Source organism: Salmo salar, chromosome 10 (assembly GCF_965601325.2).
Source record: "Salmo salar chromosome 10, fSalSal1, whole genome shotgun sequence".
Taxonomy (NCBI): domain Eukaryota; kingdom Metazoa; phylum Chordata; class Actinopteri; order Salmoniformes; family Salmonidae; genus Salmo; species Salmo salar.
In genome coordinates this window covers 89,030,042-89,045,084 of record NC_138300.1, presented here as the reverse complement: position 1 = coordinate 89,045,084, position 15,043 = coordinate 89,030,042, and the positions used below count along the sequence as shown (strand labels likewise).

Sequence of the window (15,043 nt, the reverse complement as noted above, 5' to 3'; positions counted from 1 at the left end):
TAGTTCCTGCCCGATTAGATGCGCAGGTGTTGCGTTGCACCAACCAATGGCATATTCAAGAGCATCAAAACCGTGATGTATCATGGGTAAATTGTGACTGACTGATCTACAAATATTGGGTGTTCGAGCAGTAAGGCTAACGAAGGTGACTGTAGACGAAATTCGGCGAGGTCCATCTGCGACAGTCGAAAGTCTCGACACTGTAGTGGTTTTCCAACAGCAAGATCAGTGTTGATCTGAGCCTTGCTTTTTTGTCTTTATAAATGTCGAAATAAACGTTTCTGTACCCCTATAGCACACACTCACAAAGTGAAAACATAACGTGTGTACAATTAATTGGTTCAAGAGAGGTCTCAAATATCAATTTCATTTGTATCCCCTGTAGCTTTAGAATTGCTGCAAAGTTGGTTCCTGTTCAGTCAAGTCTTTGGTCATATTCGCGTGGGTCAACCAAAAACACCCTATTGATTGGTTGCCAAATAGTGCCTCCCACAATGCAGGTGATGAATGCATGGTTCAGTTGGTGAGAAGCAACTGCAGCAACTTGAAGGTGACTTTATCAGAAACTGATTGACCTTCGATCACATGTGTTTTGTAAAGGTCATGCAGGTGACATGTAAGCGCAAGTCTGACAATGTTTTACCCATAATGCAACACACTTTGAAAGGACTAGACACAATTGATCCGGGCACATTCAACATTACAGCCAACTTTAAATGCGAGTCGAGACTGACTGATTTACAAATCAGCATTATAACTATCAGTCAGTCATCACAATTTTGACGCTCTAGTCTAAAACCTGGCCGGGTGATTTGTAGAAGTCAGGGCGCATTCCTCTGCCCAGGGGTTAGGGTTTTTTGTATCAGCTAACCACATCATGGGCGTGCGCCTCAGCTAAGGTGACGCAACAACCAATGGTTGCGTGTCATGTCAACGACTGTCATCGACTGACACATTGCTGTAACGTATGTGGTTATGCCGGATTCAAAACAACTGGGAACTCTGACTTCCGACTTCAATGTGTTCAAGATTTGGAAACTTGGGGGGAAAAACAACGTCTAAGTACAGAAACACGCCCTATATGTTATGCACCCTGCCCAACAGCAGTCGATGATGTGGCGCGCAACCATTGGTTGATGCATGCAAGTGTGAGCAGGGGAACGCGACCTGTCTCGACTTTAGTCAACTGCCACGTTGAACGCGACAAATGGTTGCGTGTCTGGTTAGCAGATATAACATACTGTATCTATCCATGCATTGTAAGATCTGGCATGCATCTGCAATGTAGTCAGGCAGGAACTCAACCTCTGCTTCACAAGAAAACACAGAGCTGAAAATGTTAGAAAGTTTGGAACAATCAGTATAAATTTAACCCTGGATGTGCCAGATTAAATCCATTTCAACTTTATCTGAATGTGTATGCTGTACAAACAAGGCTTCTTTCAGAGTGCCCTGAGAAATATATCCCTACACTTAGATTTCTTAGCGCCACTTATTTTTCATTTGTCACAACTAATCGGTTGCAAGTGAATGAGTACAAACAGACACAGAAGTCAATTCCAATTTACTCAAACTGTATTTGGTTCCAGTTATCTTCATTCATGCACTCGCATACACCAACTCTTTCAACCTGTACTCAGGGGTAGATGTAACATAGTAAACAAACATCCGGGACACTCAAATTAGTATATGTTAGGTATGTATTAATTTGTGGATATCCATCATCCATTTCGTATGATATGTTACGAATTACAATCTGTGATAGGTTAGAAATTGCAACTTGTACAATGTTACGAATTCCAATTGGTTGTGGTTAATGTTAGCTAGGTGGCTAACATCAGCTAGGCTAGGGGTTAAGGTTAGGAATTAGCAAAAAAGTAGTTAAGAAGTTGCAAATTACCTAAAATGCTCAAGTTGTCCATGATGAGATTCGAACAGGCAGCCTTTGGGTTGCTAGACGTTCACATTATTCACCCTCCTTTAGTTTTTGTCTTAAGTAACCTTCTGTCTTATTTAACCACACCAAATGTTACATATACTAATTTGAGTGTTGTGGATTTTAGTTTACTATGTTACATCTAGTCTAGGAAACCAGGCTGACTCTTCACACCATATAACAAAGAAAACAGGAAAACTTTTTATTTTCTTCTCCCCAAGCCTTGATCATCCCATGATGGAACCCTCATTTTCATAGAGAGAAAGAAATCCATTCAAATCCAGCATTATTCGCACTGACGCATCAAAAATAAACACAAAAAAAACGAAAGGAAAAGCATTTCCACATACATTGCATCTGAGACAAAGCTCTGGCTCGCTTTCTTGATGTTGTCTAAGGTAAGGTATGAATGTGATGTGACAGTCTAGCAGTCTTGTCCTTGATCCACAGCTGTCAGTCACTGTTTCCTTGGCCAATAGCAGAGCTGCAGCCACAGGGGGATGTCATCAGGTTAGGCTGCCAGGGATTTAAACTGTGTGAGATGTCATATTGGGAGGAAGGGGGGAGGTGTCATGTTTGAATGCACAACACCAAAACCACAATGCCATTGAAGTTAATTTAACAGGTTTAAATTCATATTTAGTGATTATGAAGAAATCATAAACTATGCCACTCTGGGCTAGAAAACACTTGATGGAAACGCTGCTAATGACTTAGAATAACAGTAACTCATACAGCTGTGAAAGCAATGGTGTCGGCAGCCTGTTTGTGTGAATGAGTGTGTGTGTAAGCATATGAGTATGTGTCTATCTGCAGACTCTGTATCTCTTTATGGGAAAGATGCTCCTGTCCATGCTACCTTCGCTGTCGCTGCTGGACTCAGAGTCACTGCTGCCGGAGTAGGCTCCCATGCCCGGCAGGATGCCCACACACACGGCGGCCGATGGAAGGTGGAGGACACCTGTTGTCTTTACTGTGGAGCCCTGCTCAACCACACCTCTGCCCGCCTCCTGCTCTGAGAGCACAACACACTGCCAGTCACACTTACCGATGTCGGTGAAGTCATACATGTGAGATAGAAGAGTGTGTGTTATAAGAGCACTCAATTGTGAAATGACGAGCAGCTGTTACATTATAAGAAGGTCTCAGCCCACCTGTCCGGCCCCCATTCCCTGCTGCAGACTCCTCAACCTTCTGTTTCTTGCTATTGTCTGAGGACTGTGAAGAGCTGCAGGAGAAAGGAAAGTCAACAGAAAGACTAGAGACATGCAGATTAATTCACTTTTCCCCCCACTCTCACCCAACTCCACCACTCCCCTATAATTGTGTTACATCCTCCAACACTATATCCAGATGATCTGAAAACTGTGACCTAGGTCTAAAAGTACTGTGGCCACTGGCCTCACCTGCGTCGCTTGAACGCCCCAGCCAACAGGTGTGCCTGGGACAGGTGACTGGTCTTGACCTCTGCTGGTTTAGGACCCGCCCTCCTCTCTGGCTCCTTCCGACTCTCACTAGATGCCAGTTTTTTCAGAGCACTGTGAGATCCAGGAGTTAAGGAGAGGAAATGGAAAATAACTCAGACGTACAGATCCTAGATGTGATAATTAACTGCTGATAGGAGTGATGGGGACACCAGGTGACTCACAATTAATTCACATTTCACAATCACTTCTGAGCAGGAAATTGCCCACTGGGCTAGCACTGACTGTCAGAATAGATTTCCCAACAATGTTTGACTGAGTGAATACAGGAGAATAAGTTGTACACACTCGAATCGCATTCGGGGTTCATCTAGCCACAGTCCAGGTGTGTCCTCATAAATCCAGCCTGTTCTTTCCACTTACTAGTCTATTTGTGGGCCTCCACCAACGCCCTGGAAAAGTGACACATTTTTAAGTTATAAACAACCCTGTGACAAGGTGGGAAAACTAGCTGAACTAGGCCAAATCAGAATATTACAACAGGATCTGGTTGATGGTTCTCTGCAGTAAGCACTTCAAACTGTCTCCCATCAGCTTAAAAGCCAGCCCTCAGTAGGATTTGGTTGCCATGACAATGCATCCTCTTCCATCTGCAGACAAACGTGGTGTCAGTGGAAAGAGAGGAAACATTTATTTTCTCCCTTACACAATAGCATAATTGTCTGATCATGCTCCATGCATCATGATTGTACATGACAGGCTGATTGAGAAAGATTGAGAGAAATGCAGGCTATCAAGTCAGTCACGTTACAAACTATGGCTGAATTTATAATGAATCACCACAGGACCGTGGCTCTGAGCAGTGCTGAGATATGTGGCGTGAGAGCAGCTTTGCATACATTAACATACGTTCATATCAGTTAAGTGGACATACAAAGCATACAGTACACTTTAAAATAGATAAATTAAAACCACTACACGTTAAGAGAAACGAGATCATGCTTTTTCCATTCACAAAATTGCGTGGTAAAAGTGTTCGTGCTGAGGATCAACCCATTAACGTTCGGGTTGGAAAGGTCGGCAAGGAACAGTGTCAGATCAGGAATGGCTAATCATCTCTTCACTGTGAGGTTATCATGATTATATGCCAAATCAAGTTATCACTAATTACCTGTCTGTCACTGTCTACGCACCCTTAAACTGTAATCGTACCCATACATTTTTTTATTATTATTATTTTTTTAATAATTTTTTTAAACCCCTTTTTCTCCCCAATTTCGTGGTATCCAATTGGTAGTAGTTACTGTCTTGTCTCATCGCTGCAACTCCCGTACGGACTCGGGAGAGGCGAAGGTCGAGAGCCATGCGTCCTCCGAAACACAACCAAGCCGCACTGCTTCTTGACACAACGCACATCCAACCCGGAAGCCAGCCGCACCAATGTACACCTAGCGACCTGGTCAGCATGCACTGTGCCCGGCCCGCCACAGGAGTCGCTAGTGCGCGATGAGACAAGGATATCCCTGCCGGCCAAACCCTCCCTCATCCGGACGACGCTGGGCCAATTGTGCGTCACCCCATGAGCCTCCCGGTCGCGGCCGGCTGCGGCAGAGCCTGGACTCGAACCCAGAATCTCTGGTGGCACCCGGGAGGCTACCCATACATTTTTTTGATCTAATGGTTTCTCGGCATGTATAATGTGGTTCTGTGTTTGAGGCTGTACTGTATGTCATGTTTGAGAGTAGGAGCACTAACAAGGTGGAAGAGCACTCGTTCTGACCCGAGTACGTGAGCGGAGCGAGCCCAATTTTACTGTAGCGAGGAGCGAGATTCCGAAAGGCTGGAGCGTCAGCCTTCTCGCCTGCTCCAATTTCGCTCCAGTAGCACTCACTTCACAAGCTCAGGGCATGTCCGGCCCAGCATGCCTTCGCTAAATATTTTAATAAAGAAACTGATAAAACACACAGGTGCAAAATCAAGGTGACTTACAAAGATGAGGACCAAGAGCAAGTGAGGGAGTGTGGTGATGTAGTGTCTACAACTAAACAATCATTGTGGAATCTGAAGACACGTATCCCTAAAGCATGATGGTGTACTTACAACGTACACATGCTAAAAGAAAGGAACGTGGTGGGTAGATAACTAAGAGTGTCATTGTAGCAAAGTATTTATAAACTAAAAATCTGATCTTTTAAACGTTTCGTTAATTTTTGTTCTATTACCTATACAATAGGCTATAATTGATTTGGCCGAATAGGCCTGGCATATTCCAACTTTCAAGGAGCTTTCTGTTTTGATTGGGTTATTTTGCCTAAAAACCTTTAGGCCTACCTACAGAAACAACAACTCTCTCTGCTCAGCCTGGCGAGAGTGACCAAAAGGGTGTTTAGCATCCCCAGTGGCTCTGCAAGTGTGGAGAATATATTCTCCACTGCTGGCCGGCTCTCCAGGCACCATCGCATGAAGTTACAGACTGGCCAAACTCGTGTTTCTAAAAATGTATTCAAGGGCACAAAATTTTAATTTCATTCTAAGTAAGGCACGGCCTATATGCACCATTTACAGACTATAATAATTTAATACAACATGCTGAGCTCTTTACGTCCCTACCAACCTATTGTGTATCACTCGCAAATGCTTCACAATGCACTTCTTTGTAGGCTACAGCCTTGAAATAATATAGACTAAATCATTCCTTTTCGTTCCTTCTTAGGCACTGTCTGGCTCCTGACCTATTTAGAGTGTTTATATGCAGTTTAATATGACATGAAGCCTTTTTTAAATGATGTACGCTTCTTACATTCACCTTTTCATGTTTACTCAAATACTTTTCATTCAAATCCTATGGTTTGGATTCAATACTTCAAACCAAATGGTAGGTCCAGGTAGTCACAACAATAGATGGCTGTTGGTTAAATTGGGATTTTAATGAATGGAGTGAATTTGGAGCAGCAGTTTTTTTTCTGTGAGCGCCGTTTTTAGCGGAGAGGTTGGAAAGGACATAGAGCGCCGGAGCGGTGAGCAGGATTTCCAACCACTCAACTCCACTCATGTGCTCTGGTACTGACCTGAAGCCTGTAGACTGACTGCCTCCTCCTGTCCATCAGATGAGAGTGGGAGTAAAGGGGTAAGACGAGCCTAATCTACTGTCAAGAGAGCAAAAAACTCAACCCCACCAAAATATTGTGACAGAGAAAGAGAGCGAGAAACACAGGGAGTATGAGAGTAGTTGGCTCTCACATTCGGCTCTGACACATAGATCCATTATTTGTGTGACTCATGCCTACTAAATGTTGCCCTACTGACAGAAGAAGAAAAAAAACCTGCAATAAAATGACATGAAAATGGATACACTGTGTTTTTGCTCTTTGTGTGTGTTAAAGAGAGAAACGTAGAGTTATGGGGAGGGAGTATACAGCTGAAACTGAAAGGATATTCTGTATTCTTTTAGTTCATGCAGCTCCTCGTCTCTGCGTTGCTTCTCCACCAGGCTCTGTTGCCTGGAGACCTCATCCAAGAAGTGAGACTCATCCTCATCCAGGCCTTTGACCATGTTCTCTGTGGTGAGAAGACAATTCCCATGGAAAAAATGTCTAAGTACTGTAGAACCAATACAATAATAATATCTAATCATTTCAACTTAAGGCCATGGGAGTTGGAGAAGGGTTATTACAAAACAAAACGCTTTCTATTTTCCTTAAATATCCTTGCTGAAAGAGCGTATAGCTTTACAAGACACATACGGCCACCAGGGTGACTGCTAATAGTAGGCTGGTCACCAGGGAAACGGAAAAGCAGGGAAGCTGCTATGCCAGGCAGAAGGCTCCACTCATTCCCAAGACAAGGTCATAATCTCCCCCTGCTCCTCTTCTGATACATTACATAGTTCTGTCTGTTCACACAAACAGGTTCATAATATAAAAATGTACACACTCCCAGAGTAACAAATACTTTCTACTCAACAGGTCCAGAGTCTGACTATCCATTCCATAGATGCAATAGTTTAATCTGAGATATCCAATGTGAAGTCCCAGAATGTGGTAGGGGCTGTTGCAGGGAAAGTGGAGAAGAACTAAAATAAATGAGAGCGGGACCCTTACTGAATTTAAACTGCTCATCGTATTCCTCCTGCTTCTTGTCCTTCTGCTCCTGTAGCCGCTCAAACAGTGAACGCCCATCATACTCTTCCTCAGGAGCCTCTGTGTTAGGGAGACAGCACAAACACACAGAAACTAAAGCTATGCAGATGCTTAGAGGAGACAAGTGTACAGGCATGAAGAAAGATATTGCTTGTGTCTGTGTACATTTTGGGAAGTAGAGTGGAGTTAGTGGCAGATGGCTTACTCTCTGGGTCCTCTGGCTTCCTAACTTTTTCCCATTCCTCCTGTCTTTGCTTCCTTTTCTCCTCGATCTCGGTCTCTGACACAAATTTCCGACTGAGGTCTACACCCCCGGCCGCTGGCACTGCCATCTCACACCTTGAAAAGGTACATGCACAAACCTGAGCTCAAACAGTAGCATCCACAATAGACTAACGGAAAACACGTTATACATCTGTAATAGCAAAGAGTTGTTAGAGGGGAAATCAGCAGTTTAAATGATAAAAGCATTCCCTGCCCCTGTTTCAGCAAAAAGCTGAGGGATGGGGCTGGAGAAATGCAACCACTCTCAAATTCATAGACCGAGCTATGGCACAGACAACCACTCTCAAATTCATAGACCGAGCTATGGCACAGACAACCACTCTCAAATTCATAGACCGAGCTATGGCACAGACAACCACTCTCAAATTCATAGACCGAGCTATGGCACAGACAACCACTCTCAAATTCATAGACCGAGCTATGGCACAGACAGCCACTCTCAAATTCATAGACCGAGCTATGGCACAGACAACCACTCTCAAATTCATAGACCGAGCTATGGCACAGACAACCATGATATCAAAATTAGAGTTTTAAACATGTTTTGAGGCTATTTGGTATTTGTTTACATTTACAAACATTGGAATAAAACAAGGTTATATTTAGGATTCTTTATTTTACCAGGCAAGTTGACTGAGAACACATTCTAATTTACAGCATCTACCTGGGGAATAGTTACAGGGGAGATGAATGACCCAATTGGAAGCTAGCAATGATTAGGTGGCCATGATAGTCAGATTGGGAATTTAGCCAGGACACTGCCGTTAACACCTCTACTCTTATGATAAGTGCCATGGGATCTTTACTGACCGCAGAGTCAGGACACCCATTTAACGTCCCACCCAAAAGATGGCACCCTACACAGGGCAATGTCCCCAATCACTGCCCTGGGGCATGGGAATATTTAATTTTAGACCAGAGGAAAGACTGCCTACTGGCCTTCCAACACCACTTCCAGCAACATCTGGTCTCCCATCCAAGGACTGACCAGGACCAACCCTGCTTATTAGCTTCAGAGGCAAGGCAGCAGTGGGATGCAGGGTGGTATGCTGCTGGATTCTGATGGGTTAAGACTGTTGAACGATGCACATGGCATTTATAAGTTATATTCTTCAAGAATTAATGGGTACATGTCATTAAATGATGAGTCAAAAAAATGTAACAACTGCAGATTTCCCTTTTAAAGTTAATCAAACTGATAATTTTTGGATCCATGAAAATAGAGGTATACAGTGGAGATTGAGAACTTACTTTACTTTACTTGCCTCAACTCAATCAAGTAGACCACAGACACCAGGTCAAGAAAACATCTGTTGGATAGATAATAAAATAATTCAGAACAGTGTGCTTAAAGGAAAAATGTAGACATAAGATTAACAATTAGAGTACATAGAGTAGACCAATGTTTCTCAAACTCAGTGCATGTTTTGTTTTTTGCCCTAGCACTACACAGCTGGTTCAAATAATCAAAGCTTGATGATGAGTTAGTTATTTGAATCAGTTGTGTAGTACTAGGGCAAAAAACAAAATGTCCACCCAGGGGGTCCAAGGACCAAATCTGTTACCATGGTTGGAAACAATCATTGGTTATCACCTATTTATAATTTATGAGGCTATGCCTCCCTCTAGTGGTCGACTCAAGAAATGTGTAGTGTAGCCATCTACTGTATGGTTTCCCAAACTCGGTCCTAGAACCCCCTGGGTGGACATTTTGGTTTTTGCCCTAGTACTACACAGCTGATTCAAATAACTAACTCATCGTCAAGCTTTGATTATTTTAACCAGCTGTGTAGTGCCAGGGCAAAAACCAAAACGTGCAGTTTCGGAAACCCTGGTCTTCTGCACGCTAGCTGTCATTATATTTGAGCTAGCTTCTACCAAGTGAAGTAAGGGTTGTCTTTAAGGTTGATATTCCATTTTAGTAATTTACGTTTCCAGATAGGTAGTTGCTATCTATGGGGGAACCTACCAAACTATTAGTTAGGCCTACATATTATTGGATACCTGCTGACTAGGTTTTTTCTATCCAACAAAACTCAACGATTTAAGATAGCTGAGCGGCGTTTATGTGGGCGGACTAGTGATCCAACGTCACAACTTGAAGTTTTTATCAAAAACGACTGATTTCAGCATCCAGAGAATAGCACGCAATTACACAGATCAATGTCGCGTGTAACTGGACAATTTTTTGGGGTGCTGAAATCAGTCGTTTTTTATCAAACTGAATTTTACGTTACGTCGTAGCTCCAGTCTGCCCACAATAGTCGCCGCTCAACTCCATCGTAAATCTTGGGAGTTGAATTTAAATCGGCTAGGTTCCACACTCTAACTGATCAGTCTATTAGCTACGGGCTTATAAGATTGATTAGCTAACCAATAAGAACGGATTTCGAATAGAAATTTAGAGGATAAACTTAGCTAGCTAAGACCGCTATCTTGCTAAATACATTGTGTAGCTGCGAGCTGTCTAGCTCGCTACTGTAGCTGTCTCGCTAGAAAACTAGTTCATTGCCAACAACACCGCTAGCACGCAGCTCGTTGCGAAATAATGGTTAAATACCGCTTCTATAATGTAAATATATATCTGCGTTCAAAAATGATTACAATTGTTCATATATGAATCAATGATCGTACATTTTGGATTACAAATGTAATATTTAACAACAACAACACAGCTAGCTAGGACACTTTTACCCAATCCACGGAGCCACGTGTCCCAGTAAATAGGTTCCGCATAATTTGTGAAGAAACAATATAGTTCCCATTTGTGCATCGGCCTGAATAATTGTTGCAATCTGTGTAAATAAATACGTATTAACTTCCACTGTGTCTTCAAAATTGTGTGGAAGATTATTTTTGTAAATCTAGTAACCGAGCCATAATGTTATACATTATCAGGCAATAACTATGCTTATTTACTGAGCTACAGCTGAATGGCTCTGGTTGGATTCTCGCACATACTTCATTTAAACATTTTCGGATAACTGTATAACAATCTAATTTGCAACTGCAGATTAGAAATCCTAAATTCTAAATCTATAATTTACTGGTTGTAGAACGATTATGGATTATTGAGAAAACTTCCATTGACATCATCACCACCACTCCATCCAATTACCGCCATATTTTTGTTTTCAGTTTAGATATTCGGATTTTGCTCGTCAGTCTCTTCGACGGAAAGTTTTGTGATGATAAGAGTGATACATCTAGAATAAGATGACGATAGAGAGCAAGGCACAACGTTTATTAAATCAACTCGGTTTCAAAAAGGTGACTTTATGTTGGTTTCAATGGGTGAATATTACGCGTTTGCGGCTAAGGGACCGTCTTAAAAGTGCAATCAGCAGAAACTGGTGTTCAGAAAAAGTACATTTTTATTTCAAATTAGAAATCTAGAGATCTTAAACCAAATGTGTTTTTTTCCCCCACAACAATTACATTTTGACATTTTATGTAAAAATAATTCTGGATTTTATGTAAAAAACATGAAAAGGCCTAAGATATTTCTCACTCTTATGCAACCTTGTAGCCTACTAACATAACAGAGCTAAAATCACTTGTAGCAAAGTCACAGATATGCCTTATCCATGATACACCCATTAGAATTCCCATTTGAAATGTTTTATATTTTCAGATCCACTTAACTCTAACCCATTCATAGACGCTAACTACCTTTTAGCGGCTATTGGCGATAGTATCTTCGGACCGGGGGAGTTTTGTTAAGAGCCCCGACACTTGTTTTACGAACGTTAAAACGCATCGCTTGCGGTATGGTTTTGGAAACATAAGGAAGGTATCTTTTATATCAGAGAGAAATAGTAATAAAAAAAAGTTTAATTACGACACACCTTTATAGGGTTCCCACACAGCCATATTTCCATGTTACAGCACTTGTTCATGGAAAACAGACAAAAGACAGAGGCGTACCTGTGCTAATTAGCTATCTGCGTCTCCGAACAACTGTGTGTAAACGGAAGACGGACGCCACAAACGTGTTGTCACTGAAAAATACTGTTGGCTGCAACTGTGTTAAAACCAGTTAAAACACTGTACAGTATATTTAGCATTTTTAAAATCGTTTTTATGTGATATGAAAATAGAGAGCTTTATGTTTCTAGAACCGTACCGCAATTGAGAATCAATTCACATTTAGATGGAGTATTTGGCTGTTTTGTTTGCCAAAGCCAATTCACCTCTAAACAGAACGTGTAAGGAGTAAGGTTAGGCTTTTAGTCCATTATTGGGGCCACTTAACTCAAGCCCTTTCTGACCAACTTGAGCTCATCCAGAAGCGAGCTTGATGAATCATCCTCAGCATGGAATATCCTGGATCAACAATGATCTGATTTCACTATCACTGCCCTCACTTAATGAAGAGAGAAACTGTGCCTTGACTTCCAGGCAGGTCACCCGTGATACAAGTCAGTATTTGACTTCCATCCATGTCGAAATGTGACGTTTGAGAAACATGGATGAACGTCTAATTCTGATGTGAGACTTTGAGAGCTTGTAGCAGGCAGACTTTTCTGTCTCACTGTTTAAGTTCCCCTTCAGAGACTGGTTACCTGCCTGCCGAGGACAAGTGTCAAGCAGATCCTGGCACAGTACACATCTGCTCTCAATTCCGCAGCCCAGGAGTCCAGGACTGAAAGATATAAACAAAACTTGCCTATTCTCTACCTATGCACATTTTTATTTGATTTATTTATTTAACCTTTATTTAACTAGGAAAGTTAATTAAGAACACATTCTTATTTACAGGCCAAGGACTCCTGGCCTGTGGAATTACGAGCAGGTGTGTACTGCCGTAGGATCTGCTTGACACTTGGCCTCGGCAGGCATGTAGCCAGTCTCTGAAGGGGCACTTGAACAGTGAGACAGAAAAGTCTGCCTGCTACAAATTAATACACAAAACTCCTGAATGTACACTACCAGTCCAAAGTTTTAGAACACCTACTCATTCAAGGGTTTTTCTTTATTTAACAATTTTCTACATTGTAGAATAGTAGTGAAGGCGTCAAAACTATGAAATAACACATAAGTAACCAAAAAAAGTGTTAAACAAATCAAAATATATTTGAGATTTGAGATTCTTCAAAGTAGCCACCCTTTGTCTTGATGGCAGCTTTGCACACTCTTGGCATTCTCTCAACCAGCTTCACCTGGAATGATTTTCCAACAGTCTTAAAGGAGTTCCCACATATGCTGAGCCGTTGTTGGCTTCTTCTCCTTCACTCAGCGGTCCGACTCATCCCAAACCATCTCAATTTGGTTGAGGTCGGGGTATTGTGGAGGCCAGGTCATCTGATGCAGCACTCCACTCTCCTTCTTGGTAAAATAGCCCTTACACAGCCTGGAGGTGTGTTGGGTCATTGTCCTGTTGAAATACAAATGATAGTCCCACTAAGCCCAAACCAGATGGGATGGTGTGTCGCTGCACAATGCTGTGGTAGCCATGCTGGTTAAGTGTGCCTTGAATTCTAAATAAATCACAGACAGTGTCACCAGCAAAGCACCCCCACACCATAACACCTCCTCCTCCATGCTTTATTGTGGGAACCACACATGCAGAGATCATCTGTTCACCCACACCGCATCTCACAAAGACACAGCGGTTGGAACCAAAAATCTCCAATTTGGACTCCAGACCAAAGGACAAATTTCCACCAGTCTAATGTCCATTGCTAGAGTTTCTTGGCCCAAGCAAGTCTCTTCTTCTTATTGGTGTCCTTTAGTAGTGGTTTGTGTACAGCAATTTGACCATGACGGCCTGATTCACGCAGTCTCCTCTGAACAGTTGATGTTTAGATGTGTCTGTTACTTGAACTCTGTGAAGCAGAACTTATCCTCTGTAGCAGAGGTAACTCTGGGTCTTCCATTCCTGTGGTGGTCCTCATGAGAGCCAGTGTCATCATAGCGTTTGATTGTTTTTGTGACTTCACTTGAAACTTTCAAAGTTCTTGAAATGTTTCGTATTGACTGACCTTCATGTCTTAAAGTAATGATGGACTGTCGTTTCTCTTTGCTTATTTGAGCTGTTTTTGCCATAATATGGACTTGGTCATTTACCAAATAGGGATATCTTCTGTATACCACCCCTACCTTGTCACAACACAACTGATTGGCTCAAACGCATTTAGAAGGAAAGGAATTCCACAAATTAACTTTTAAGAATGCACACCTGTTAATTGAAATGCATTCCAGGTGACTAATTCATGAAGCTGGTTGAGAGAATGCCAAGAGTGTGCAAAGCTGTCATCAAGGCAAAGGGTGGCTATTTGATGAATCTCAAATATAAAATATATTTTTATTTGTTTAACACTTTTTTGGTTACCACATGATTCCATATGTGTTACTTCATAAACTCAGCAAAAAAGAAATGTCCTCTCAATGTCAACTGCGTTTATTTTCAGCAAACTTAACATTAGTAAATATTTGTATGAAAATAACAAGATTCAACAACTGAGACATAAACTGAACATGTTCCACAGACAAGTGACTAACAGAAATTGAATAATGTGTCCCTGAACAAAGGGGGGGAGGGGAGGGGGTGTCAAAATCAAAAGTAACAGCCAGTATCTGGTGTGGCCACCAGCTGCATTAAGAACTGCAGTGCATCTTATCCTCATGGACTGCACCAGATTTGCCAGTTCTTGCTGTGAGATGTTACCCCACACTTCCACCAAGGCACCTGCAAGTTCCCGGACATTTCTGGGGGGAATGGCCCTAGCCCTCACCCTCCGATCCAACAGGTCCCAGACGTGCTCAATGGGATTGAGATCCGGGCTCTTCGCTGGCCATGGCAGAACACTGACATTCCTGTCTTGCAGGAAATCACGCACAGAACGAGCAGTATGGCTGGTGGCATTGTCATGCTGGAGGGTTATGTCAGGATGAGTCTGCAGGAAGGGTACCACATGAGGGAGGAGGATGTCTTCCCTGTAACGCACAGCATTGAGATTACCTGCAATGACAACAAGCTCAGTCCGATGATGCTGTGACACACCGCCCCAGACCATGACGGACCCTCCACCTCCAAATCGATCCCGCTCCAGAGTACAGGCCTTGGTGTAACGCTCATTCCTTCGACAATAAACACAAATCCGACCATCCCCCCTGGTGATCCCGCCCAGCACTTTTTGTCAGTCCTGTCTGGTCCAGCGACGGTGGGTTTGTGCCCATAGGCGACGTTGTTGCCGGTGATGTCTGGTGAGGACCTGCCTTACAACAGGCCACAAGCCTTCAGTCCAGCCTCTCTC

At 42.6% G+C, this 15,043-nt stretch overlaps 1 protein-coding gene across 1 annotated transcript; it reads right to left on the bottom strand.

Moving 5' to 3' along the window:
- Positions 1-1,557: 1,557 nt before the first annotated feature.
- Positions 1,558-10,564, bottom strand: LOC106560853 (PSME3-interacting protein). Its single transcript, XM_014124227.2, has 9 exons — positions 10,479-10,564; positions 9,050-9,094; positions 7,705-7,838; positions 7,461-7,559; positions 6,797-6,918; positions 3,343-3,476; positions 3,091-3,164; positions 2,796-2,951; positions 1,558-2,468 (listed from the first exon to the last, which is right to left on the bottom strand). Exons 1-9 carry the CDS (start codon positions 10,547-10,549, stop codon positions 2,464-2,466), a joined length of 840 nt encoding a protein of 279 aa, XP_013979702.1. The 5' UTR covers positions 10,550-10,564; the 3' UTR covers positions 1,558-2,463.
- Positions 10,565-15,043: the final 4,479 nt, after the last annotated feature.